Consider the following 26,655-nt stretch of genomic DNA (forward strand, 5'->3'; position numbering starts at 1 on the left):
GGCCGCAATAAAATAAAAGGTCCCCACGAAGCTGTATTGTACAATTTCAGAATCCCAGGAATAGAGAAGATCCTAAAAAGCTCAAGAAATGTAAAAATTTGTTACATATGATGCATCACACAAAGGCAACAGTTTCAAGAACAGTATGATGAAAACATAATAGAGAAATGTCTTCAGAGCCATGATATTTAGTTTTCACTCTAGAATTTTATACTCTATAACAAAGGAGGGGTTTTGAGAGAGGCTAGATCTCTATGCATATGTGTCCATGAGCCTTTCCTCGGAAACTGTGCTCCAGCACCACTGGGCAGTAACACAAGGCAGAGGGCAATGCACAGTCTAGGACTCAGGGATCCAACATGAGTGGGCGCAGAAGAGTTCAGAGAGGGCTCCCAGGAAAACAGGCCCAGGACAGCCTAGGGAAACATAATCTATCCTGGAGGAGGATAACCAAAGGCCAAGGAAAGTTGCTCCAAGAAAAAACAGGCAACATATGTTTTAGTAGATAAAACATTATTTTTGTTAGGCATGTGACAAATGTTACAACACTTGGGGAAGAACAGCTGTCAAAAAAGAGGCAAAGGAACATAGTCAGAAAATTAATTCCATACACAAAATAATGAAGGATATGAAAACAAAGAGCCCAGCTGGGGGGTAATTGTCGCATTTGGCTTTATGAGCTATCATGGGCTAGGAAAAGGGGGGTTATCTCGTAGAAGTACAGAAGTGTTCAGATTTCAGAAATATTTAAGAGAAAAAATGAAGGATGTACAAGGAGGAGGCACAGTCAGAATACTATATGACTCAGCAGTGAATAATATGTGCATACCCATAATCATGTAAATATCAATTAGTGATTTAATTAAAAATGTGTTACAGGTGGAAGAAACAGAGAGAGAAATAAGGTCACAGTGGAGTGAGGATGCTACGCTTTCACCTGCTATGACAGGAAGTCAGCAGAAAGTGTTGAAGAAAGTGGACTTAGCTATTTTTAATTTTATTTGAATACAAAAGATTAAATATTTAAGGCAGATATTTATATCACAACCAAATTATGTAACTTAAATGTCAGACACCCTTAAAAATGGGCACAGTAAGCTAAAGACTTTCTTGCATAAATCCGATACTTAGGAAAATAGAAGAAATTTAGAAATTCCATCAAAAAAGGATCATGTTAACAGCACTAGCTCCCTGTTAAATATTTAAAGAATCATGACAGATAGACTTTTAATTCAAACAATTAATTTCTTAACTTTTCAAAAGCTTACTTACATAATATAGGTGAGAGCTCCTCCTCTTTTCTTGCACTAAGAATGAAAAAATAACTAATCAATTCCGGTAAAAATACCATAGAATAAAAGTAGTTGCTGATCATCTGATTATCACTATATAAAATGAGATAAAATTCCATTTTAAAAAATTCTTACCAACAGAATTTATAATTTAAATAATCTGGCATGATGAATCTCATAAAGTAAAATCTAAAAATATAGTTTTACTTTTTGACCTAACATATTTTATTACACAAATATGAAAGAATCCCCATGTACATAAGGAAAGGCAAAACAAATTAGGCAAGTGTGTGCTCTGCAAATCTCATGTTGAAATGTAGTGCCCAGTGTTGGAGCTGGGGAAGTGTTTGGATCACAGGGGCAGATCCCTCATGAATGGCCTAGCACCATCCCCTTGGTAATGAGTGAGTTCCTGCTCTGAGTTCATGAATAATCTTCTTGGCTTTTTATTGTTGTTGTTGTTCTGAGATGGGGTCTCACTCTGATGCCCAGGCTGGAGTACAGTGCCGTGATTATGGTTCACTGTAATCTTGACCTCCTAGGCTCAACTGATCCTCCCACCTAAGCCTGCGGAGTAGCTGGGGCTGCAAGCACGCACCACCACACCTGGCTAATTTTTAAATTTTTTGTAGAGACAGGGTCTCACTATGTTGGCCAAGGCGGGTCTCAGACTCTGGCCTCAAGTGATTTGCCTGCCTCAGCCTCCCAAAGTGCTGGAGTTACAGACATGAGCCACCACACCTGGGCTGATCTGCTTGTTTAAAAGCAGGCGGCACCTCTCACTCTCTCTTGCTCCTTCTCTCACCATGTGAGAGATGACTTCACCTTCCACCATGATTATTAGGTTCTTGAAGCCCTTGCCAGAAGCAGATGCAGCACCACACTTCCTGTACAGCCTGTAGAACCATGAGTCAATAAAGCGTCTTTTCTTTATAAATTATCCAGTCTCAGGTATTCCTTCACAGAAATGCCAAAATACAGGACAGATGAGAAATTTAGCTAATAAAAAATTTACCTATTGTATATCTGAACCTCTAGGCAGTAGTGTTTTCTGATTCTACATTTACACATAGCTTACTTTCATTACCAGGATATAATAGCTGACAGCTCTAAGAACCAATTTCTGGCCAGGAGCCAATCTCTAGATGCACTAGAATCCCTGCAAGCATCCCAAAGGACTTACCAGTCATCTACTAATATGTTACTGAAAAAATAAATGGGTCTTCACACAACTGAAAAGTAGCCTCTCTTAAACTCACATGTTGAAATGAGTGTCTAACCTAATTGAACATGGTATCCTCAACACACAAAACCATTTTGTTCTAACACAGGTCCAAAGAATAAAAGCTACAAAGGGGACTTGGGCCACACTTTGTTCTCCACAATGCCTCCTCCTTTGAAGTTGAACTGGTCTCACTGACACACATTTCTCACTGCTGAAGAGGGCATGGGGTAGGTTTTCTTCCACTTCCATGCACTCTATGTGTGAGAAGCCCATGGTTCTGGAAGAAACTGAGAAATACAACAATCCTAACCAGAAGTTACCAGCTCAAGACAGGCAAAGTCCACACAAACTATGAAAACGCAGGGGAGAAACCCATTTTTTATTGTGCTACGTTACTTCAGATGTTATTATAGAACCCCCACTTCTTGTATTCTTGCTGTTGAAAATAACTAAAAAACATGGTGTATGGCTTTTTTTGAAAATAAAGTAAGATTTGGCAGAATGTTACAAAAAATAAGCAGGAGTACAGAAAACTCCTACAGTTTTAATTCTCATCCTTAAACAAGCAGGATGTGGAAAATTTACACTAGTTTCACACACTAAGGCTAACCTGGAAAACAGCACAGGCCATATTTACATTTCCATTACATTTGAATGGATAAGTTCTGAGTAGCATGAACATGGATGTGATAGGCTCATGTGGTTAGAGCACTGTGTAAAAAGGAGGCCAAAATCACAGATCCAATCTAGAACAATGGATTCTTTTCATTTGTTCAAGTGAAATCCAAGCTGTAGCCTAAATCCTATCACTCATCACTAAAATGTACTCTTTGGAGCAAGGGAAAAATGGCAAAGACGTATGAAGAAAAAGGCATAAATCCATGACTACTACATTCAATCATGTGGCCAATTAATTGCATTGATAACAATGTCACCAATTGTGTAAACACAAAGTCTGCATGTTTCCATGAACAGTGACAACTAAAGGAAATTATGTCACACATTAAAATAAGACAAGTAAATATATGAAAAGTTGAAAATTTTTTAACTAATATCTGAGTTCCGCTAAATATGTTCTGTAATACACAAAACAGAAAGTTTGTAGTTTTTTGCTTGGAGGAAGAAACCATATTGTCTTACCACTCATTTGCTATTTTCTCAGGAAGAGTGTGCTTTCCCTTGGATGGTCAGAGGCAAAATCTGCAGAGGAAGAAGAAGGAAAAATGTAATAATTTAGATGAGTAGAAAAGATTCTTTTTAAAGCTACACATCCATTTTAATCACTTTTAACAGTCTTGAGAAAAGTTTTTAGCAATAAATGTAAAGGAAATAAAGGCCACAATGTCCCAATTCTACTGAAGAATGCAAAAATCACAGTTCTCCACATACGTGGAATAAAACCAGGCTGTGTCTGGGACTTCTTTTTAAAACTTGCACCTAAATAAACTGATGCAACTTGTAGATGAATCATATACATGCCCTCCTCCTTCTACTTATCAAATATAACCACCCTCCTCTATGCTGCTATTTCAGCACATTTCAGGGAAAAGTCTCAAGCAGCAAGTGATGCTGTGGTCAATTAGTGTCAGACACTGGCTCCATATATCAAATACGTAAAAACAAAGAGCTGTTTTAGGCAAAAAACAATTTGGTAAAGAGGCAGGGTCTCACTCTGTTGCCTGGGCTGGAGTGGTGCGATGGTGCCATAGAGCCAGCATAGCTCACTGAAGCCTCAAACTCCTGGGCTCAAGTGATCCTCTTGCAGCTGAGACTATAGGTGCAAGCCACCATAGCTGGTTAAGTTTTAACCTTTTTTTTTTTTTTTTTTTTTTTGTAGAGACAGGGTGATACATGAGGCATACATGAAAATGTGTTATAAATCCTAAAGAATGATATAAAGAGTCTATTTTGGGCTCTCATCCAACACTGCCCATCTACTACCTAGTGTGTAAAACCACTCAGAGGCTTACCTTACACCACCAAACAAGGAAAAACTTTCACAAGTACTTGCATGCTTTGTGTATAAAGGTACAACTCATTCACATACTATCTTTGTTCATTCTTTCACGATTTTTGAATATTCCAAGATACAGTACTTTCCAGTTACAAAGGCACATTCATCATGATGCTTAATTATTCTAATGTTTAAATAAATTAAGAGGCCAACCAAAGTTTATAAACAGAAGAGCTGTAAGACACTTCCACTATAGGAATGAAATCTGTAGCGTACATTTTCTATTTTGAAAACTTAGTTTTTGGCCAGCCTGGGGAGATGAGAAAGGGGCTAGAACTGGGCACTGGGGTAGGGAGGAGGAGAGAAACCACCAGATGCTGCAGGGAAAAAGAATGAGGGGTGGGGGCAGGCAGGCACAAAGCAAGGCCAGTCGTCCTGCCTGGTCCGGTCCCTGGGCCTAGGAAAGCTGGCTAGGGGCAGCAGGGAGGAACCCAAGGCTGTGGATGCCTCTAGGCGGGACCTTGGGTCAGTGGCGACCAGAGGCGCACCTGAGGGCAAACAGTATCAGCCGCCTCCTTACATTTGGGCATCTCCTGGTCGCTGATGTGCTGCAGGTCATGGCCCTCTTGGGCTCCGAAATCCGACGGGGCAGGCTCCACAGCAGTGGGGTGTGGTGCTACTGCCACCTCCACCTCCGTGATGTTATAGCTGCAGAGTGGTTCCACCTACCACACCCTGCGCTGTTCTTTGCTTGGGGCTGGCATTAGGGAGCAGCATGTTCCATCTGTAGCGGCTCCACTCCTCTCTGCCTTGGCCTGCACCTTTGCTTGATGCTGCCTCATAGATGTCAGCGCTGCAGGACAGCTCCCCAGACCTCCTGTGCTGGCCCCGCTTGGGGCTGGCGTTGGTGCACAAGCAGCAGCTCAGCGTGTTCCCCATGGGGTAGCTCCACTCCTCTCCAGCAGCTTTGGCCTTCCCCTGCTTCCAAGTCTGCAGAGCTCAGCACTTCCACCTCTTCCCAGCAAAGGTACGCTGGCAGGGCCAGCCCCTGGCAATGGGGCTGCACCCCACTAGCAGCCTGCACCTCGCCTCAGATGCCTCCCCTGAGCTGACTTGTCTGCAAGGGTCCCTTGGGAACCTGCTTAGTTTATTTAGAATGGGTCCAGACGCAACAAGCTGTAATTGAGGGAAGAGAGCACAGACGGAGCTCCTCCTCCTTCCACTGCTTCCCACCAACTGAAGGAGGTTGCCCTGCCAACAGCCAGAGCTCCCTCCTGGTTGCCAGGAACCAATCAGGCCCAGAGTCCCTTCCACGCGCCCCCGCCCCCATTGTGATGTGGGAGCCTAGGCACCTGGCTCACCAGGCCCCACCCTGCTGGCAGCCCTGCCCCCACCTTTCATTCATTGCTGGCTGCTGGGAGCTTTCAGGATTCTCCACTGTGAGGAAGATCTTATGGTTTCAACAAAGGAAGAGGCTTATGTAAAAGAAAACCAGGCCAGGCACGGTGGTTCACATCTGTAATCCTAACACTTGGGGAGGCCGAGGCAGGAGAGTCATGAGGTCAGGAGATCGAGACCATCCTGGCTAACATGGTGAAACCCCATCCCTACTAAAAATACAAAAAAAAAAAAAAAAAAAAAAAAAAAAAAAAGCCAGGTGTGCCAGCATGCACATGTAGTTTCATCTACTCAGGAGCCAAGGCAGGAGAATCACCCAAACCCAGGAGGCGGAGGTTGCGGTGAGCCAAGATCACACCACTGCACTCCAGCCTGGGCGACAGAGCAAGACTATGTCTCAAAAAAAAAAAAAAGAGAGAATAGAAGAGAAGAGAGGGGAGGGGAAAGGAGGAGAGGAGAGAAAACCACTACATAATAAGATTTTAAATGTGATCCTAATTGCTATTTTTTTTTTTTTAGATGGAATGTCGCTCTTGTTGCCCAGGGTGGAGTGCAATAGCGCGATCTCGGCTCACCATAACCTCCACCTCCTGGGTTCAAGCGATTCTCCTGCCTCAGCCTCCCAAAGTGCTGGGATTACAGGAGTGAGCCACCGTGACCAGCCTGTGATTTTTTTTTTTTTTTTTTAAAGACAGGGCCTCAGTTTGTCACCCAGGCTGGAGTGCAGTGGTGCAATCATAGTTCACTGCAGCCTTTAACTCCTGGGTTCAAGCAATCCTCCTACTTCTACCTCCTGAGTAGCTGGAACCACAGATGTGTGCCACCATGCCTTCCTAATTTCTAAAATTTTTTATAGATGAGGTCTTGCTATGTTGCTCTAGCTGGTCTCAAACTCCTAGCCCTAATCGATCCTCCCACCTCAGCCTCCCAAAGTGCTGGGATTACAGGCAGGAGCCACCACATCCAGCCTAAAATAAATTTTTAAGAAGCAGCTTACAACTTCCATTAACACATGGAAAGTAAACATTGGAAATATGGCTGCCCAGAAATCTGCAAATGTGATAATGGCTAAAGGCTATTTTGTCTAGCAAATTTGAGGCTAAGAAATTTTGTGGGATTGCAACCACTGTGATAATGCATGAGAGGATCATTTGCCTCATAAGATATGTTTAAAATCAAGAGGTTCATAATCAATAGCTTAAAAACAAGTCAAACTCAGATTTCTTGTACCCCATGTAATTCTGGAGAATAAATGGTTCTGGAGCAGGCTAGCAAATTTGAGGCTAATAAATTTTGTGGGATTTCAACCACTGTGATAATGCATGAAAGGATCATTTACCTCATAAGAGATGTTTAAAAATCAAGAGGTTCATAAAAAATAGCTTAAAAAGAAACTCATATTTCTTGTACCCCATGCAATTCTGCAGAATAAATGGTTCTGGAGCTGGGGCAATGGGTGGGGTAAAGTAATAACTCTTCTTTATGCTTATTTTGGAAGTCCCACCATCTATAGCACTTAACACAGGATCAGACAAAAAGTTCCCAGAACATATTTAGATTCACTGGTTGATGGCCATCATCAAAATGGCTGCTCTTGTCCACAATCTTGTTCAGCCAGATTCCAAATCTTAATCTGAACAAGAAAATTCCTACTGGAATCTGAGTTTCCATGAACATATTTACTGGTGGCTGGTACAAATAATAAATCTTATAACAATCAAAGAAATTTAAAATATAAATATTTTTAATATTTGTCAGTTGGAAACACAGAAAACTTTACAATTATACTCCCTAAAGCAGCATTTTCTGTAACAGCCAAAAGATGGGAACAACCCAAATATCTATCAATGGATAAATAGAGGAATAAATAAATTGTTATATGTACGTAAGTGGAATAGTACTAGGCCATAAAAAGAAAGTACTCATGCCTGGCTATAAAATCAATGTAGATTGCTACAATTTGGAAGAACCTCAAATACATTATGCTAACTGAAAGAAGCCAGGCACAAAGGGGTACATGTTGCATGATCCCATTTATATGCTATATCAAGAATAGGCAAATCCATACAGATAGAAAGCAGATTAGGTCCCTATTCACTTACTGGTCTCCTCTGTTCCAAAAGAATCCCACAGGCTCCTCTGGGGCTTCCATCGTCCTGTGACCTGTAGGTACTAGGAGATCTGTTGGGAGACCATTCAGATACTGCAGAAGCTGGGAAATTGACCAGTGGCCTTTGAGGATGTGGCTGTAACTTCACCCTGGAGGGGTGGGCTTTGCTGAATCCTTCCCAAAAGGATCTCTGTAGGGAATGTGATGTGGGAAACTTTTAGAAACATAGCTTCTGTAGGAAATAAATGAGAAAACCAGACCACTAAGGATCAGTGCAAAAATTCTTGGAGAAATCAAAGAAGTCATATGGTAGCAAGACTCTGTGAAAGTAAAGAAGGTAGTCAGCATGGAGAAATGTTCAGCCAGATTCCAAATCTTAATCTGAACAAGAAAATTCCTACTGGAGTAAAGCTGTTGTGAGAATCAGGAGACTGGAGAGATCAATAGGTAGAATAGGAGGATTTCATTGAGTGCACTCAGACCTAGGGGATTAATATCAAGGGATTGGGCCTAGAACAAAGACAGGACTTGAATTTTATACACACTTCTAAAAGGGGGTTGGCTAGTTTGAAACAAACTTACAGTGGCGTGAAGTGTAGTGGAGCAAAAGCGAGTGTACAGAAGCAGAACAAAGGCAGTTAATCAAACAGTGACAGGTTCATAACTCAGAATTACATGTGACTCTTGCTATGTGGCCTAGATGGCTGTTATCTAGGTTTGCTCAAGTCCCTTGCAGAGCTTATCTTATAACCTTTGCTATAGTGCCTAGATGGCTGCAATCCAGGCCTGCTCAGGCATGTCTTATGACCTTCACTGTGCTGCTTAGATGAAAAACAGAATACTTGGAGTTAGTAGTTATAGAAAACAGGAATCTATAAACTCATAAATTTTCTCATACTATAGGGGAAAGGAAAATAAAAACAATTTGTTTTTCTTCTCCTTATATTGAGAGAGTGCTAGGAGACTCTCCAGAGCACATTCCTTGGAGCCCTGGCTTCTTAGATAATGTTATCGAGACTTTGCCTGGGTCTGGAGTTTGCCTGTTACTGCTTTTAGGATGAGTCAGCCTAATACAGAAGCTTGTTTTTTTTTCAAGCTTGTTTTTCTTTTTATTTTTTTTTCTTTCTTTTAATTTCCTGCCTCAAAGCCATGTAAAAGCAGTGTGTGTAGAAACATCTTCACCTGCCATTCCTCCCTTTGGAGGCATATCATACCTATTTCTGGACAAAAATCAGAGTGTGAGGAATGCAGAGAGAAGACATACACATGTAAACAATGTGGAAAAGCCTTAATTTCTCACCAGTGTCCAACGACACACGCTAACACACACTGGAAGTTGATATTATAAATGTACGTTATGTGGGAAAGCCTTTGATTTTCCCAATTCATTGCAAATCCATCAGAGAACTCACACTGAAGAGAAACCCTATACATGAAATCAATGTGGAAAACCTTCAGTTTTTCCAGATCCTGTCAAATACATGAAAGAATTCACACTAGCAAAAGACTGTGAATATAGGGAATGTAGGAAAAGATCCATTTTTCCTTTGTCTCTTAAAATACATGAAAAGAGTCACACTGGAGAAAAATTCTATAAATGTAAGAAATGTGGTAAAGCTTTCAGATATTTCAGTTCCCTTTATAACTGTGAACTATAGCAAAACCCTATCAATGTAAGGAATGTGTTAAGGCTTTGCTCATTCCAGATACCTTCATGATCATAATTAAACTCATACTAGGGAGAAACTCTATGAATGTAATTAATGAGGTAAAACCTTCAGATATTCCACTTCCCTCCATAACCATAAAAGAACTCATACTGGTGTGAAGCCATACAAATATAAGAAATGTGATAAGGGCTTCACTCATTCCAGTCACCTGCATAACCATGAAACAACTCATACTGGAGAGAAACTCTATGAATGTAGGAATATAGGAAAGATTTGTTTTTCCACGTTCTCTTAGAAGACGTTAAAGTATTCACACTGGATAAACACCCTATGTGTGTAAGAAATGTGGTATTCACTTACTTGTTCCCTTTAACTACATGAAAGAACTCATACTTGTGGGGTGTGGTGACTCACACCTGTAATCCCAGCACTTTGGGAGGCCTAGGTGAGTGGATCATCTAAGGTTAGGAGTTCGAGAGCAGCCTGGCCAACATGGCAAAAGCCTGTCTTTACTAAAAAAATACAAGAATTAGCCAGGCATGGTAGTGTGCACCTGTAGTCCCAGCTACTCAGGAAGCTGAGGCAGGAGAATTGCTTGAAACTGGGAGGCAGCAGTTGCAGTGAGCCAAGATCACGCCATTGCATTCCAGCCTGGGTAACAGAGTGAGACTCCATCTCAGAAAAAAAAGAAAAAAGAAAAAAAGAAAAGAAAGAAAAAACTCATACTGTCAAGAAACCTTATAAAAGCAAGAAATATAATCAAGCTCTTATCCTTAGATGTTTAGTTCCAGGAACCAACTTTCATACAGCCTTTCTCAGTTGAGTTTCTATCACTTATAACTGAAGGAATTCTGGCAATGGACTATAACACAACTATCAAAAGAATAAGGTGGATTTGTACAGACAGATATATTTTTCTGCAAGGTATTAAGGGAAAATAGCAACAGCAGTTTTCAGAGTGTTGTTACATTATGCCTGTTTTGTTGTTTTTAAAAGATATGTATTTTTCTACTAATAGTGAGAACTGGAAAAAGAGGAGAATGTTCACTTCAACACATGTAAGACTTTAAAACACACACATACATATATATATTTAATCACAGAATAAAACAAAATGTTATAGAATTAAATGCTATGCATAAATTTTGCATCAATTATCAAATTGTCAAATTTGATAAGCCCAATTATCAATTTATTTCAATTTAATTTCCATAGAAGCCTGTGGAATGTACTTCCCAGAAAGGAATAAGAATAAAAACAGCAAACTGAATTACAAAGAAACATGAATGACACGGTTCTTATGAGCTCATCAGTGTTTTATTGAACTTTCTTCAATCTCCCTCTGAAAAGCAAAATCTAGAAAATGGTTATTTCACCATCCTTCTATAACTCCAGAAAGGTGAAGTATATACACTTGAGATCAAATGATCTCTGGGCAGTTTTTAAAAATATATTCATGTTAATATCTATGGTGCAATAATACAACAAGAAACCGAGGAAGGGAAATACATCTAAAGCAGCTGAAATAAAATGCTCAAATCAAGGTATAGAATTTTGCTACCTGCCATAAATTCAAGGTCACATTAAGTGTGGACCATAAGGACAGGACACACAATTAGTCAACACAGAAGACTATCCTTTTTCCACATCAGTGTTTTCATCTCAAATATCAAATCCATACCCCTCCAGGGCACTCCCTAAATTCCCTATGCTATTCCATTGGAGATGTTTAACTCTCCATAATTGGGGCAAAATATACTGCATATAACTTAAATAAGAACAAAGTAGGTCTACTTATTATAACGAATTATGTGAATAAAAATTAATATAAGCTTAGATTTAAACTAAAATAGAAATGAAATCTGAAAAACTCCACGTTATAAAATGGAACAAGGAAGGTATTAATGTTACTAACTTATCTACAAAATCTAAACCAAGATAAAGTAGAAATTCAGTTGAAAAACCAACGTGATTTGAGAGGCTGAGGTGGGTGGATCACTTGAGGTCAGGATCACGCCTGTAATCCCAGCACTTTGGGAGGCCAAGGTGGGTGGATCATTTGAGGTCAGGAGTTCGAGACCAACCTGGCCAACATGGTGAAACCCTGTCTCTATTAAAAATACAAAAATTAGCCAGGCATGGTGGCAGGTGCCTGTAATCCTAGCTACTCGGGAGGCCGAGGCATGGAATCACTTGAACCCAGGAGACTCAGGTTGCAATGAGCCGAGATCATGCCACTGCACTCCAGCCTGGGTGACAAAGCGAAGCTCCATCTCAAAAACAAACTAAAATAAAATAAAATTAAAATAAATACAAAAATAATTAGCTGAGCATGGTGGAATGAACCTGTAATCCCAGCTACTCAGGAGGCTGAGGCAGGAAAATTGCTTGAACTCAGGAGGCAGAGGTTGCAGTGAGCTAAGATAGCACCACTGCACTCCAGCCTGGGTGACAGAGCAAGACTCCATCTCAAAAAAAAAAAAAAAAAAAGTGAATTTTTTTAAGTTGAATAAGTGGTATTTATCTTAAGACATCACATCTAGAGGCAAAAATTTTAAAAAAGAATAGAAGGTTTTAATATCAACATTTGCCTGAAACTGATGCAGAAATGAACATTACTTTTTAAACCTCTTTGCGATAAGATTTTTAAAAAGTAAAAATACCTTTCAATGATCAAATAATAAATCTAACACAAATCCTACATTTAGTAGCATCCAAAAAATAAGAATTATTTTTCACTCAAATTTAAGAAACAAATATAACCACACTTCATGGGAAAAAATGTAGTACTCTTTCTGAAGCATAAAAACAGATACCAAAATACCATGTGTTCTTCAATGGATCACATATGCTACACCGACACTATGGCCCATATTGGGTTTGAAAAGATATGACAGGATTCAATTTTGTTATTTCATCACTATAATCTTAATAATCAGGCATATTAATGTCACATACAGTTTTTGAAATACAAATATTTTTAAAAGCTTGTTTTACAGTATGATACCAAGAACACACAGCAGATACAGGTTGTACAGTTAATCATTTTGACTGTGTCAGTATTATAATCAGAATACTGTAACGGTAAGAGATAAATATTTTTTTTTTTTGAGACAGGGTCTCATTCTGTCACCCAGGCTGGAATGTGGTGGTGCAATCACACCTCACTGCAGCCTCAACCTCCTGGGCTCAAGGATCCTCCAGCCTCAGCCTCCTGAGTAGGTGGAACTACATGCATGCACCACCACACCCAGTTATTTTTTTTTTAATTTATTTTTAGTAGAGACAGGGTCTCACTATGTTGCCCAAGCTAGTCTCAAACTCCTGGGCTCAAGTGATCCTCCTGCCTCAGCATCCCAAAGTGCTGCGATTACAAGTGTGAGCCACCGCCTGGCCTGAAAAATACCTTGTTTTTAATCATTCACTTTCAGCAATAGTGAAAATACTCTATTTACAACATTGACTCTGAATAACACATTTCATTTCTGCTTCAAACCTCCTATCAACAGAAAAATGCATCCCATTGACAGTCTCAATAATAAGTCTGATTAGGCAGATCAATTCCCAATCATAAAAGCTTTTATTTTAAGACAAGCATTATGCCAATACAGCATGGAAATCAGACTCAACTGTCATTGGGATGAAAAGGCAACTCTAAGAAGAATGCTGTACATATGACACCTATTGCATTTTTATGCACTAGTTTTGCATTCCCTTCCTTTCTTCCTCGTCTTTGAAGTGCTAAAGGTAATTACACTAAAAAGTTACTACCAGGCTTAATATGAGAGAACCATGTGTATAAGAAAGCAAGACTTTCAGATAAGCAATCCCCAAATATTTTCTATTTTATATGTGTTTATGATCTTTCTTATAAAGGGGAGTGTTTTATGTGCAACATCTGCAAATGGAAATAAATCTACCTTTCACTCAAGCCCAAATAATCAAATATAAAATACAGACATTACAGCAAACTACAATGGCAGCAGTGATTCTTAGGGCAGCATGTGCAAAATCCAGTATTTTGCTATCTACTTACATCCCTGTGGTCAGAAAAGAAATGTGCCAAAACTACCTTTCCCATTCCACTTGAACTGGTTCCCCACAATCCCAACAAACATCTCCTGTGACATTAAGTTGTCATCAGCTTGCATGACCCCAGTTCACTCAACCTTTTCTTCTTCATCTGGCCTTTTTGTGTAGAGGCAGCAATTAGTTCACTTACAATTTTCCCTCGACTTGCTCAGAAGGGTCAGTTCTTGCATAAAGCTCCATTTTACCAGTTGCACACTGAATCAGCTCTTCTAGATCCACTCTTTCAGCCACATCTGGCTCTCCACCTGTCTGAATTTTAAGTGCTTTATTTTCTGGAGAAACAAACAAATAATAACAAAGTTAAATATACAAGCTAACCCAACTAAAACATATATTTCTACACAGTCTGTTAGAGCTTGCAAGTTTTTTTTTGGCAAAGGATTTCTGCTGTCCTCTAACTGGATTTTACAAATTGTTTGCCATAAGATTCTCAACGAGCAGCTGCCTTGCTTTCTATACCAAGGTTCCCTGACCTTCATGCAGGATCACCAACTTTGAACTCTTCCTTTACCCTTTTAATCCAGAATCACTTTTACTCAACAGATATTTCCTGGACAGTTACTATCTGCTAAGCACTGTGTCAGGAGGTAGGATGCACAGACTGATAAGATAGTGCCACTTTTCTAAATGAAGTCCCAATCTAGCAGCTAATTCTGGATAGGCCCCATGATCCCCACCCCCTGGTATTACTTTCATGGCTATTAAATGGCAGAAGAATTTTGCATTGTAATTTTACAACGTAATTAAGATTACTCATCAGTTTTCTCCAGCTGGTTGCAAAAGAGGAAGTCAGAGAAATTCAGGGCATGAGAGATTTTCCTTGAGGGATGTTCTCTGTTGCTGAGATAGGGATGCCATGAGACAAGAACCTGAGAGCAGCCTCTAGGAGCTGAGTGCCAGCCCCAGCAAACAGCCAGCAGCCAGCAAGAAAATGGAGACTTCAGACCCATGAGCTAAAGGAATGAATTCTGCCAGTGAATGACATGAATGCATTTGGAGGCAGATTCTGCCCCTAGAGCTTTCAGATGAGTCCTGCCCAGCTGACACCTTGATTTTACTTTTGTAAGACCTGTGAAGAAATAAAGAACTTGCAGAGATGTAACTGGAGCGGATCCTGAAGAATGACAAGGACTACCCTTTAAACTCCTCTTTCAACCTGAAAAAGCTGATTAAATAAATAAACTGCTTTAAACTTTCCTCACCTATATCAATGCTTAATCCTTCTCTATGACGAGACTTAATAGTGATCTACATCATAGCTTGAAGTTCACAAATTTCCACTGAGTTAGCTCCCCTTTGCTGCCAAGAAAGACAGGTGACAGGAAGGCATTTACTTCTACCAATAAAAACAGAGGTAAACTCCACTATCCCCTCCAGGAAATGCAGCCTTCAACCTGGCACATTCATGTCACTGCCTCCAGCCTTAATAAATGCCAGGAGGAGCCACCATTGCTGTCACACACCCACTGTTGCTGTCACACACCCACCATAGTATCACACACCCACCATTGCTGTCACACAGCCACCGTTGATATCACACATCCACCCTCATTGAAAGCTAAGTGTGGTAAGAAGGGAACTGCACAGAAACCACATCAGGACTTTGAATGACAGTTGAACTAGTTAACCTTGAAAGTTTCTTTCACATTCTATAATGTTATGGCTTTATCAACCTTCTCTCTCTCCATGCCCAAGCATATCCCAACAACCTTTTTGAAGGAAGAGAGGAAGACTCAGATCCTTAATCAGCATTTAATGCTGAAATAAATTATGTCTGGTTTTTATATTAAAAATTACTAAATATAACATACCTTCAGTTCCATCTTTAGCATTTTCTTGCAGGTCAGAGAAGACTGTAGGTTTCACCAAGACAGCACCATAACCTTCATTATTATGTATTATATGATTCACCATGGATATCTTGGGAATGTCACAGTGTTCATCTAAGAAGTCCTGTGGCAATGAAAACAAATGTTTTAGGAACTATCATATTCAACATTTCCTGCTTTAAAAATCTTCTTTATTCACACTATTCTAAAAATAAAGGGGAAAAGCTATGCTTAGTTCCATGTTGTAGCACAGTTTGAGCCCTTAGTGACACGGCTTTCCTCTGTCATTTCTGCAGATCTATAGGTAACAAAGCATTATCACAAGAGATTCCAATCACTGACTACTGATATTATCGAAATGTGTATACTGTTTATGCTTTTCAAAACCAGAAAATAGAACCCAACAATTTAATAAAGCATAATTTGTAGGTGAAGCCATTCTATCCATTGAAAAGTGGATGTTTTGGCCAATGCTCACCTTAATGAAGATCCCTTCCTTGCAGTGGTGGATCCCATTGTCACTCAGGGTGCACTGACTCCCAGGGTAGATTTCTATACGGGCACTGTATGAGTCACAGTTTGAGAAAATGACAATCAGTTTTTAAAAGGCAAGACTATAAGAGTTTATTATAATTACTTCTTAGCCTTTAACACAGTACAAATGTACAGCATAAAGATAAAGTATTTTACAGATAAGTTTTATCAGCCATTTTTAATCAACATTTCCATTTGTTCCATTTCTAGCAAGTTGTTGACAATTTATCACTTTCAAAACCACAGACACACACACACACACACACACACACACTTGCCTAAGTGCCAACAGTTAATTCTTGTTCTACTCTTTTTCATTCTAGATAAATGTTTTCTGATTCTGCCAAAAAAAGGTCATTTAACAATTCTGTCAAAAGATGCACTTATTCAAAACGACCATTCTCTCAGATACTCAATTAGTTGGAGAAAAGTATTTGAATTTAGTAAAATATTGTAATTTGAGGATAGAAACAAGACCCTACATTTTCCAAAACGTGCCAGTTTTAAAATACCCCACCCAAATTAAAAATCATTTCTATGAGTTAAACAATGGCTTTCCCTACCACACACGTTAACGTTAGCAGCCAGTACAAATGCCATTCAAACAGAGTAACCAGAAGGATCAAACATGACACTATTCTCTCACACCTCATGGCACCAAAAAATATAAAAGAAATAAGAATTTCTTTCCTAATGCTATGCAAGGCACTCTGGAAAACAAAAATAATTCACTCAAACCTCTATAGTTATTTCAGCAACCATTTGGGAATAATTTAATACACAATAGCATCAATGAAGAAGAGTTGCTATAACCATTGATGACACATTTACTGCATGTATGTTCAGTTAATTTTCTAGTAGCAGTAGTATTCCATGAGAAGACATTTATGATTACTTAACCCTGTACATATGCCTGAACCATATGTATACACCAATCTAACTCTCTGTAGAGAGGATTTTTAAAATGTGCTAATTGGGCCTTCTTCTAAGAGATTTTCAGTTTGGGGTTATGTGCAAAAAAAAAAAAGGTTTAGGGGTGATTACATTAAAAAAATATCTACAGCAACATAGTTAAAATTAAGTATCAAACTATCAAGAATCACATAAAATTTGTAAAGGAGAACAATTAAAACCAGCAGTCATGCAGCACATGAAAGTCATATTCAAAGTATGTTATGAAAATGTACAGATAATTTGTTAATTAAAAAGTAACCGAGGAGCCTGCCACTCCTGGGATGATGGAGCAGATGTCCCTATTCCTCCTGCTAGGTACAGCCAAAAACCGTGGGCACTATATATAAAACAAGCATAAGACTGAAAAGTGGAGAGAAGAAGGCAGACCAGCTAGGGACCTCAGGACCCAAGAAACAACACCAACACAGTGGTTAAGTTCCTTTCCTTTTGCTTCATAATCCCTAGACTTGGAGCTGAAGAAGCCAGCAATCCAGTACACCAACAGACATACACCTAAAACAAAGCTGCTCTAATGAAAAGACTAAGCAACCTAGAAAGACAGAAAACTTTTACATAATAATAGCTCTATTCCAGGTAAACACCACAGAATAAAACAGCAGCCCAAATCTCACCCATGCCAGCAAAGGTCAAGAGACAAACCTAAACTTTTGCTCCCTCAAGGATGTAACCAGGTACCACACCTTGACTGGGGGAGTACCAGAGAAGATCAAGCAAGGAGCCAGGACTTTCATCCCCACCAACCACAGTTACAAGGCCCTCCCTGCAGCAGTGTCAGTGAAAAGTATATGAGGAGCCTGGACTTGTACTCCGACCTGGCAGTGCCAAGACAACCACTCCCTCCCTACTGGGGCAGTGTCAGAGCAGGCCTAGTGGAGATTCCAGACTTTCACCATTGCCCAGTGGTAACAAGACCACTCCCATATATCACAGTGCCAGTGGAGACCATGTAGAAAGCTAGACCTCCCACCCCTACATAGCAGTAATGAGGAGCTCCTCCACCCAACTTTGGTATCAATGGAGGACAAGTGGGAACCATGACTTCTACCTCCACCAGTAACAAGATGATGCCCATCTACCCCCAACCCTGTCCCTTCTTGTAGTAGTATCAGAGAAGCCAAGTTAAAACAGAAGATCCAGAGTCTCACAACATAATACAAAAATATCCAACTTTCACTTGAAAATCCCTTGTCATACCAAGAATGAGGAAAATGTCAAAATGAATAAGACAATCAACAGATGCCAAAACCAAGATGTCAGAGATGATAGAATTAACTGGCAGTGATTTTAAAGCAGCCATGATAAAAATGCTTCAATAAGGAATTACGAATGCACATAAAACCAATGAAAAATGAAAGTCTCAGCAAAGAAGTAGACGATATAAAAAACCAAATGGAAATTTTAGAACTTAAAAATACAATAACTAAAATAGAAACTAAGTGGATGTGCTCAACAGCAGAATGAAAACAACAGAGGAAAGAATCCGTGAACTGGAAGATAGAACAATAAAATTTACCCAATAGCAGAGAAAACATACTGGAAAAGAAAAGTAAACAGAGCTCCAAAGTTCTGCTGGAATATAACAAAAGATCCAATATGCATGTCATCAGAGTTCTGGAAAGAGAAGAGAAAGAGGGTGAGGCTAAAAACATACCTGAAGAAATAATGACTAAAAGCTTGCAAATTTGGCAGGATTTGGATAACAAGCCTACAGGTTCAAGAAGCTGAGCAGACCCCAAAATATCTCAAAATAGTCAACTTGGGGGTTAAGCTTTCAACATACAAATTCACAGGGAAACACTTCAGTCTGTAACATCAAGCAATACAGATGATCCTAAGATCCTCTACCTATTAAATCCTGTGACATTTGCCTGGTGGTGTGGCCAGAAATAAGTTGTTACCAAGGCTGCTATTATTGTTAATTCTATGATTAGGAAAGCACACCTGAGCTGGTTTGCCTGCCATATAGGAAAGAGTGCAGATCAAACAGGTATGAAATAAAAATAGGGGAAAATGGTAGCAAACAAAACAGTGCTCTTAAGTGAATCATGAATCTAGGAAGGACTGAAATCATGCAATTTCAAGAAAATCCTAGTGTCTTTATCAGGAGAATGACTTGCCAAGGTTCCTAAACTAGGGAGAAAAGGGTGGTGTGGATTAAGGTCCATACCTGACTGTTCTAGATAACGTGAGTTCTTGGCTAATCAGCTATATGGTGTGAGAGACAGATCAGAACTCAAAGAAAACTCTTAAGATTTCTGGATTGAGTGTATGTAAGGATGGAGTTTCCATCAACTGAAGTGAGAAAACTGCAGGTGCAGTAGGTTGCAGGAGGAAGAAGAGAGATCAGTACCAGGCCTCAAAGCCTTGCTTGAAAGAGGTTTCCATTCCCCCATCTCCATTTCTGCATCCCATTTAGTCTTTTGAGGTTGGATGCAGAGGTGTTGGTGATTGGCCACTTCTCCCCCTGGGCATTTCTCCTCTCACCTCCTCTGACAGCCACATCCATGGGCCTCATGTCTGATGACCATCTCCCAGCAAGATGTCATTTTACAAAGGTGATCTCAAAATCAGCTGGGTGAGGTCACCCACTCCTTGATTTTTGTGGCCTTGGTGGGCCCCAGGACCACTTCACTGCTTCTCAGGGGAGTAGGTCTTTTGTATGGAACTCTTCATCTGAGGGACGCAGGGAGGAAATGGCCTGTGGGGAGGAAAGGGAGGACTGTACCAGGGAGCCTAGGTGAGCAGATCTAGACTCTCAATGCAAAGAACATTTAACACCTGAGAGGTTCTACTCAGTTACTATTGTTAATTTAGGATCTCGTCAACGAAAATCGTATAGAAATTTGTTTTCTCCTTGGTTACATGTGCGCCTACATAATACCATGGTTTCTGCCTCCTGGCTTAGAAGCCTACAATATTTAATATCTCTCTAGCCCTTTACAGAAAAACGTTTGCTAAACTCTGCAGAGAACAATGCCATATGCTTTACAGAAAGGGACACTCAGGAATCTCCTTTGCTAATTTTTTTGTGTTGGATGTTTTTTCTGGCAAACAATAAATTCTCTTTCTTGGCTTGTAATGATTAGTCTCTGGATGGTTGTCATCTGCAATGAAACAATACATATGGAAACCTCAAAGTAGAAAAATCCTAGAAGAAAACCTAGGAAATACCATTCTTAACATCACCCTTGGCAAAGAATTTATGGCCAAACCCCCAAAAGCAGCTGTAACAAAATAAAAAATTGACAACTGGAACCTAATTCAACTAAAGAGGTTCTGCACAGCAAAAGAAACCATCAACAGAGTAAACAGACCACATACAGAATCAAGAAAATATTCACAATCTGTGCATCTGACAGAGGTCTAATGTCCAGAATCTATAAGAAACTTCGAAAAAGCAACAAGAAGACAAACCCCAAATAATCCCACTAAAAAGTGGGCAAAGAGACATGAACAGGCACTTCACAAAAGAAGACACACAAGCAGCCAGCAAATATAGGAAAAAATGCTCATCATCACTAATCATCAGAGAAATGCAGATAGAAACTCCAGTGAGATACCATCTCACACCAGTCAGAATGGCCATTATTAAAAAGTCAAAAACCAACAGATGCCGATGAGGCTGTGGAGAAAGGCTTATACACCTTTGCAGTGAATATAAATTAGTTCAGTCACTATGGAAAGCAGTTTGGAGTTTTCTCATAGTACTTCCAACAGAGCTGCTATTCAACCAGTAATCTCATTACTGGGTATATACCCAAAGGAGTATAGATCATGATAACAAAAAGACACGAACACTAGCATGTTCATCGCCAGGCTACTGACAATAGCAAAGACATGGAATCAATCTAGGTGCCCATCAACGGTGGATTAAAGAAAGAAATTGTGGTACATACACAACATGGAATGCTACACACCCATAAAAAAGAATGAAATCACATCCTTTGCAACAACACGGATAGAGCAGGAGGCTATAATCCGGAGGAAACTAACTCAGGAACAGAAAACGAAATACCAAATGTTCTCACTTAGAAGTGGCAGCTAAATAGTGAGCTCACACAGACATAAACAGAGGAACAGTGGACACTGTGGACTACCAGGAGGGGGAGAGGAAGGAAGAGGGAGTGGGTTGAAAAACCAGCTATTGGGTACTATGCCTGCTACTACCTGGGTCCAATATACCCATGTAACAATCTTACACATGTGCCCCTGGTATCTAAAATAAATGTGAAATTTAAAGAAGAACAAAATCATATTTTATTAAAAATAATTAATACACAGAAAGTATGATAGACAAGGATTTAAATGTTTTAAATATTACAAATAAATAAAAGATAACATTGAGATAGAAAACTGTACTAAATCTGAGCTTGGAAACAACTTTTGTGATCTGTAGTGATCACCAACCACTTCTGGGAGTACAGTAGCATTCCTGATACAATGTTGATAGACTACCATAAATGTGAAAGTTCCTCTGGGAATCCTAAGAAGATGTTTTTCCATTTTCAATGAAGCCAAATAACTTTAAATCATTTTCGTAAGAAACTGATTGTCTGTACCCACACATTAATCTTTTGTACTCAGTTGAACAAATGATTACCAATGATTCTTTATGGTTTCTACCAAGACAGAAATATGTGAATTTGCTTACATAAGAACTTCTTTTCTGGAAAGGATTGGATTTGATTATAGGCTTACAGGATTGAACTAAACCTTTGATGAAGTTTTCATGAAGAAACTGGGGTAAGACTTTTTGAGGCTTTGACTACATGAAAATGAAAAATGAGTCTGTGCACACATAAAACTGGGCATCAGGTTAAGAGAAAGCATGAAATTGGGGAAAGTACATGTAACATGAGAAAACCTTAATGGTATCTAGAATAAGTATTCAAACTCCAACAAATCAATAAAACCCAAAGGTTATGTCCAACCAAGCTGAATTTTAATAGTTAGAGATGCTGGGTGACCTGATTCACTGGTGAAGCAATTTTGTCTTGACATATGCAGAGGCTCCAGAAGCCAGAAGAATCCCACGTTGTTTTACTGCTCCTCTGCTGGTGTTAATTCCTAAAGGCAAACAGATTCAGGGCTGATTTTCATCGGGGGAGGCAGTGACATCACAGATTCCATAAGCACAATGTGCAGTGATGGATGTAGCCTTGAAAACTCCTGAGACCTCTTCCACATCTCCTGAAAGACAGGAATGCATCTCACTTACCCCTGCCTGCAGAAGTATACTGATTCCAGCAAGTTCCAAAGACTCAAGAGCATGAGAAGAACCTGAAACCTGTTATCCAAAACCTAATATGACAATTCTCTTTCTTTTAGCAGTTTTAGGATTCTTAGCATTTCTGGCACTAACCATTAGAAAAGTAGAGACTTGGTGAGAGTATGAATGAGCTTCTCTTGGGATCTTTCTTTTGACATCTTTTCAGGGTTCGGGATGTAACTGTGTGTTTGTTTTGTAATTTGGTACCTGGCAATAATTTCCACATGACATCAAATAAGTATTTCTCACATACACACACACACACACACACACACACACCAGTTTGCTGTGAAAAGGGCAAAATAAATCACTACTAATTGAAACAATTTCTCTCACCTGCAGAGAAAACAAAGGGGAGGAAAATATCCAATAATCATTATGAGAAAATATCCTGGGCCTTAAAGACATACAGTGCCCTAATAAATGGCTTGATGAAATGCTTAACCCATGGAAGCAAAAAATGAAGTACACTGCGGTACATCATCCTGGAATGCCAGAACTCTAGGCATGAGCAAAAGATCCTGAGAGCTTCTAGAGGGGTGGGGGGAAGACTCCATAGAAAAGATTAGGTCTCAGAATGTCACTGAAATACTTCATAACATTAAAACTAGAAAAAACAATCTGAGCACACTACTGTTAGGATAAATCTTTTTCCACCATGAAACTGGCAAACATGTGTGATGCATGTTATGCACAAGTACTTACATTAAAATGAAAGACAAAATCACTAGGAAAACCTGGTATCTGAGAAATAGGGGATCCAGAATGACAGAGGACGCAAGGGAAGCCCCAGGATGGCAGCTACGCAGTTGGCCTTGTGAGCAATCAGAAGTAGGGTGAGCAGAGGGATGCAAGACCTCATGTGGGGAGTGTCCAGAGAACAACTAACAGTACAATGGATGATTTATATGACATTTATTGATGGCTTGAAGAAAAAATCAGAAATTACAACCAGACTTGTAAAGCACTTAAAAGCCATCACTCCCATTCTCACCAGAAAAAAGCTGAACAAACCGAACATCAATAACTCTACTTATATGCAACAGAAAATGGAGGTCCTAAGACATGCCCACCCTATGAAACCTGGAGCCATGGGCGAATACAGAGAATCACAACTTACCTGGATCAGAAACCACCACTGGAGCCAGCATTGGGTAGACATACTTCAAAGGGAATTGGCTAATTGCTGGAGCTGACGGCAGCCTAGCCTGAGAGGTAAAAACTCCTGGGGGCCTAACTAGTGGGAGCCTCCCATACCTTCATGAGTTTTGTCTCCAGAAGACTTAGGGTGAGAATTGGAGAAAACTCCTCACATGCTTCTGGAGGGGAAGGAGAGGTAACTGTTGAAAAATATGCCTGGTGCAGAACAGCAAATATTGCAGAACAGCAAATGTTGCTGCCTGATCCTTTCTCTGGAAGCTTCATCTCAGAGGGGCACCTGGCTGTACGAGGTGTTAGTCAGCCCCTACTGGGAGGTGTCTCCCAGTTAGGCTACTCGGGGGTCATGGACCCACTTGAGGAGGCAGTCTGTCCATTCTCAGATCTCAGACTCTGTGCTGGGAGAACCACTGCTCTCTTCAAAGCTGTCAGACAGGGACGTTTAAGTCTGCAGAAGTTTCTGCTGTCTTTTTTTCAGCTATGCCCTGCCCCCAAAGGTGGAGTCTACAGAGGCAGGTAGGCCTCCTTGAGCTGCGGTGGCCTCCATCCAGTTCGAGCTTCGTAAAGAAGAAAATGCAAAGGCAATTAACAGTGTCATCAATAACATCCTTTCAAGAGAAATACCAGTTTCAGAGGGCTGTTTCTTACTGTTCCTTCCTTAGTACAGATGGCAGGCATCACAAAACAAAGAGCCATTCAGTAAAAGCTACCCTACTGGGAGTGAATACCATTTAGACTAGATACACTGACAACTTTTCACTCCTCTAGGTTAACCTACTTTAGAGCATTTAGAGAAGGAAACAAGCTGGACATCCTCCAGGCAATACTACATAGTATTTCAGCTAAGCTTCTGAAAGATTTTGGGAGGCAGTGGGTTTGAAATAACAAGTGTAACTTTACTTGGCAGTAGGGACTGCCTATTAGAAGTGAACCACATGTTTTAACTAGTCTTTTGAGCTGAGAGTAAAGTGATATTCTCTTGGAAAAATTAAGGATCCCAACAAGATTACACAGTTGAATAGGAAGTCATATAAGAGGTGAGTCAAAGGAATATTCTCGGCAAGATTCTCTTTTCAAAACGATTCTGAGTCCAGTCAATGGACAGTTATACATCATCAAGGTTCACATTTGTGTTCCATGATTGGGTGAAACATTAGCATGAAAAAACAGGTATAACTGAAGACATGTCTCAGACTGAACAAACCCAATCCTCTATAGAGCACACAAAGAAGAACCGGATTTTAGCAATGCTACTTCTTATCCTCTTTAACTAATTAAGAAATTTAAGAAATATATACCAAAGTATAACTGGTGTTTCTTACTATATGGGTTATTAACTATAAGTTAAAAGTTGGGGGACATCATCTACCAAAAACAATAACTATAGCTTTGGAATATCTGAATCCTCTGTATCAATATTTAGATGAGTAGTTGGCAAACTATGGCCTGGCAGCCACCTCCTTTTACAAATTAAGTTTATTGGAGCATGGCCATGCTCGTTTGTTTATATATTGCCTATGACTGCTTTCGCTCTACAACAGCAGAGCTGAGTACTTGTGATAGAAACCTTCTGGTCCACAGAAGCCTAAAATATTTACTATCTGGCCCTTTACAGAAGAAAGTCTGCCAACCCCTGCTTAAATAGCAGTGAAAGATGAAGGTTGTGATAATAAAATTTAATAGCCATTACATAAAATAATACTTGTCTATTCTCTATAGTCATAGGATCTATATCTAGCTCATCCAAGGAAAGGTTTGGATTATTAAAGTTTAAAAGTAGGAGAATCAGAACATACTTCTATTTTACCATAATATATGTTATTCATTGTTCTATCAAGAGACCATTATTATCAACTCTGATTCTCCCTCTCTCGTTTTTTTAAGAGATGGGGTCTCACTGTCTTGTCCAATGATCACAGCTCACTGCACATCCTCAAATTCCTGGGCTCAAGGGATCCTCCTGCTTCAGGCTCTAGGGTAGCTGGGACTACAGGCGTGTACTACCAAACTCTGCTAATTTTTCTTATTTTTTTTGTAGAGACAGGGTCTCACTTTGTTGCCCAGGCTGGTCTTGAACCCCTGCACTTAAGTGATCCTCCTGCCTCAGCCTCCCAAAGTGCTGGGATTATAGGCATGAGCCACTGTGTCTGGCCCCTCTCTCTTTTTTTAACCTTTCAATGTTTTGTGATTAATAATTTATATAGTAAGTTTTTCTTTTTAAATTTTGTTTTCAATTCTGATTATCAAAGGATTTGAGAGTACAGTCTCTCTACAAGTCTCAAGTGCCAGGGGTCTATAATGAACTCACCTTGGCGCTGGGTCCTAACTTTAGAGTGAAAGACTGCTTTACTCTTAAAAGGTTTTTCCAGGTGGTGATAAAAAAAAGTACAACAAAAGTCTGCATAGCATAGTTGATGAACCCTACATATAAATGCTGGCCTAAAAAAATACTCAAGCTTGCAGATTAAGAAGCAAGAAATATTTTGGATAGGCTGTCTAATAAACTAACAGGTCTATTATTTGGAGGGGAGTAAAGAGTTACTTTAAAAAAGTGTTTTAAGAAACACTTTAAATTCAACCAAACTTGACCATGACTGTAAAATCAGTAAAAGTAACTAAGTTAAGAAAGAACTGGAGTTTCAGTCTTCAGAGAGATCATTAAGTAGCTCTGAGGAATTCTAATCTTTTCAGGTAGAGATTTTCAATCAGCAGAACAATGTGAAGGGCTGTTACTGGGATTCAGTCAGCGAGCAGACCCGGAAAAATAAAGCTTCTAGGAGCGAAGCCTAGACTGTGGCTTCACAGCCTCACTCCAATGAGTTCTTCAGAGTTAATGGTCAGATCTTTTTCTTCCTGGTATCTCATAATCTTTGTCAAACCAGCTATTAGGTGGCTGTGACCCATATCTGCTGTGATCATTGTAGTTACTGAGACTAAACTATTAACACAGTTTTCTTTTTTTTGTTTTTGTTTTTTTTTCAGTTATGAGATCCAGGTAGATTTTCCACCGTAAAGAATGTAGCACAGAACTCTTCAAGAGGAGTTATTCAGTACTCTTACTCACCCGCAATTCAATACTCCTAAGATTTCAAAGATGATAAGCTCAAACATGGTGCAAGAAAATGCAAACGTCACAGAGAAGATCACCT

At 39.7% G+C, this 26,655-nt stretch overlaps 1 protein-coding gene across 1 annotated transcript in view; it reads right to left on the reverse strand.

The window, feature by feature from the left end:
• Positions 1-7,111: 7,111 nt before the first annotated feature.
• The window catches only part of LOC116468031 (SHC SH2 domain-binding protein 1-like), a 29,233-nt gene continuing 9,689 nt past the window's right edge, over positions 7,112-26,655 (reverse strand). The window contains exons 2-5 of the mRNA XM_032151663.2: positions 16,049-16,134; positions 15,553-15,694; positions 13,872-14,013; positions 7,112-8,169 (exon numbers count right to left, since the gene is read on the reverse strand). Coding sequence (XP_032007554.1) covers positions 8,124-8,169; positions 13,872-14,013; positions 15,553-15,694; positions 16,049-16,134 — 416 coding nt within the window. The 3' untranslated portion in view covers positions 7,112-8,123. The remainder of the gene's footprint in view (positions 8,170-13,871; positions 14,014-15,552; positions 15,695-16,048; positions 16,135-26,655) is intronic.

The sequence above is a fragment of the Hylobates moloch genome, unplaced genomic scaffold (genome assembly GCF_009828535.3).
Source record: "Hylobates moloch isolate HMO894 unplaced genomic scaffold, HMol_V3 SCAFFOLD_5, whole genome shotgun sequence".
NCBI classification, from domain to species: domain Eukaryota; kingdom Metazoa; phylum Chordata; class Mammalia; order Primates; family Hylobatidae; genus Hylobates; species Hylobates moloch.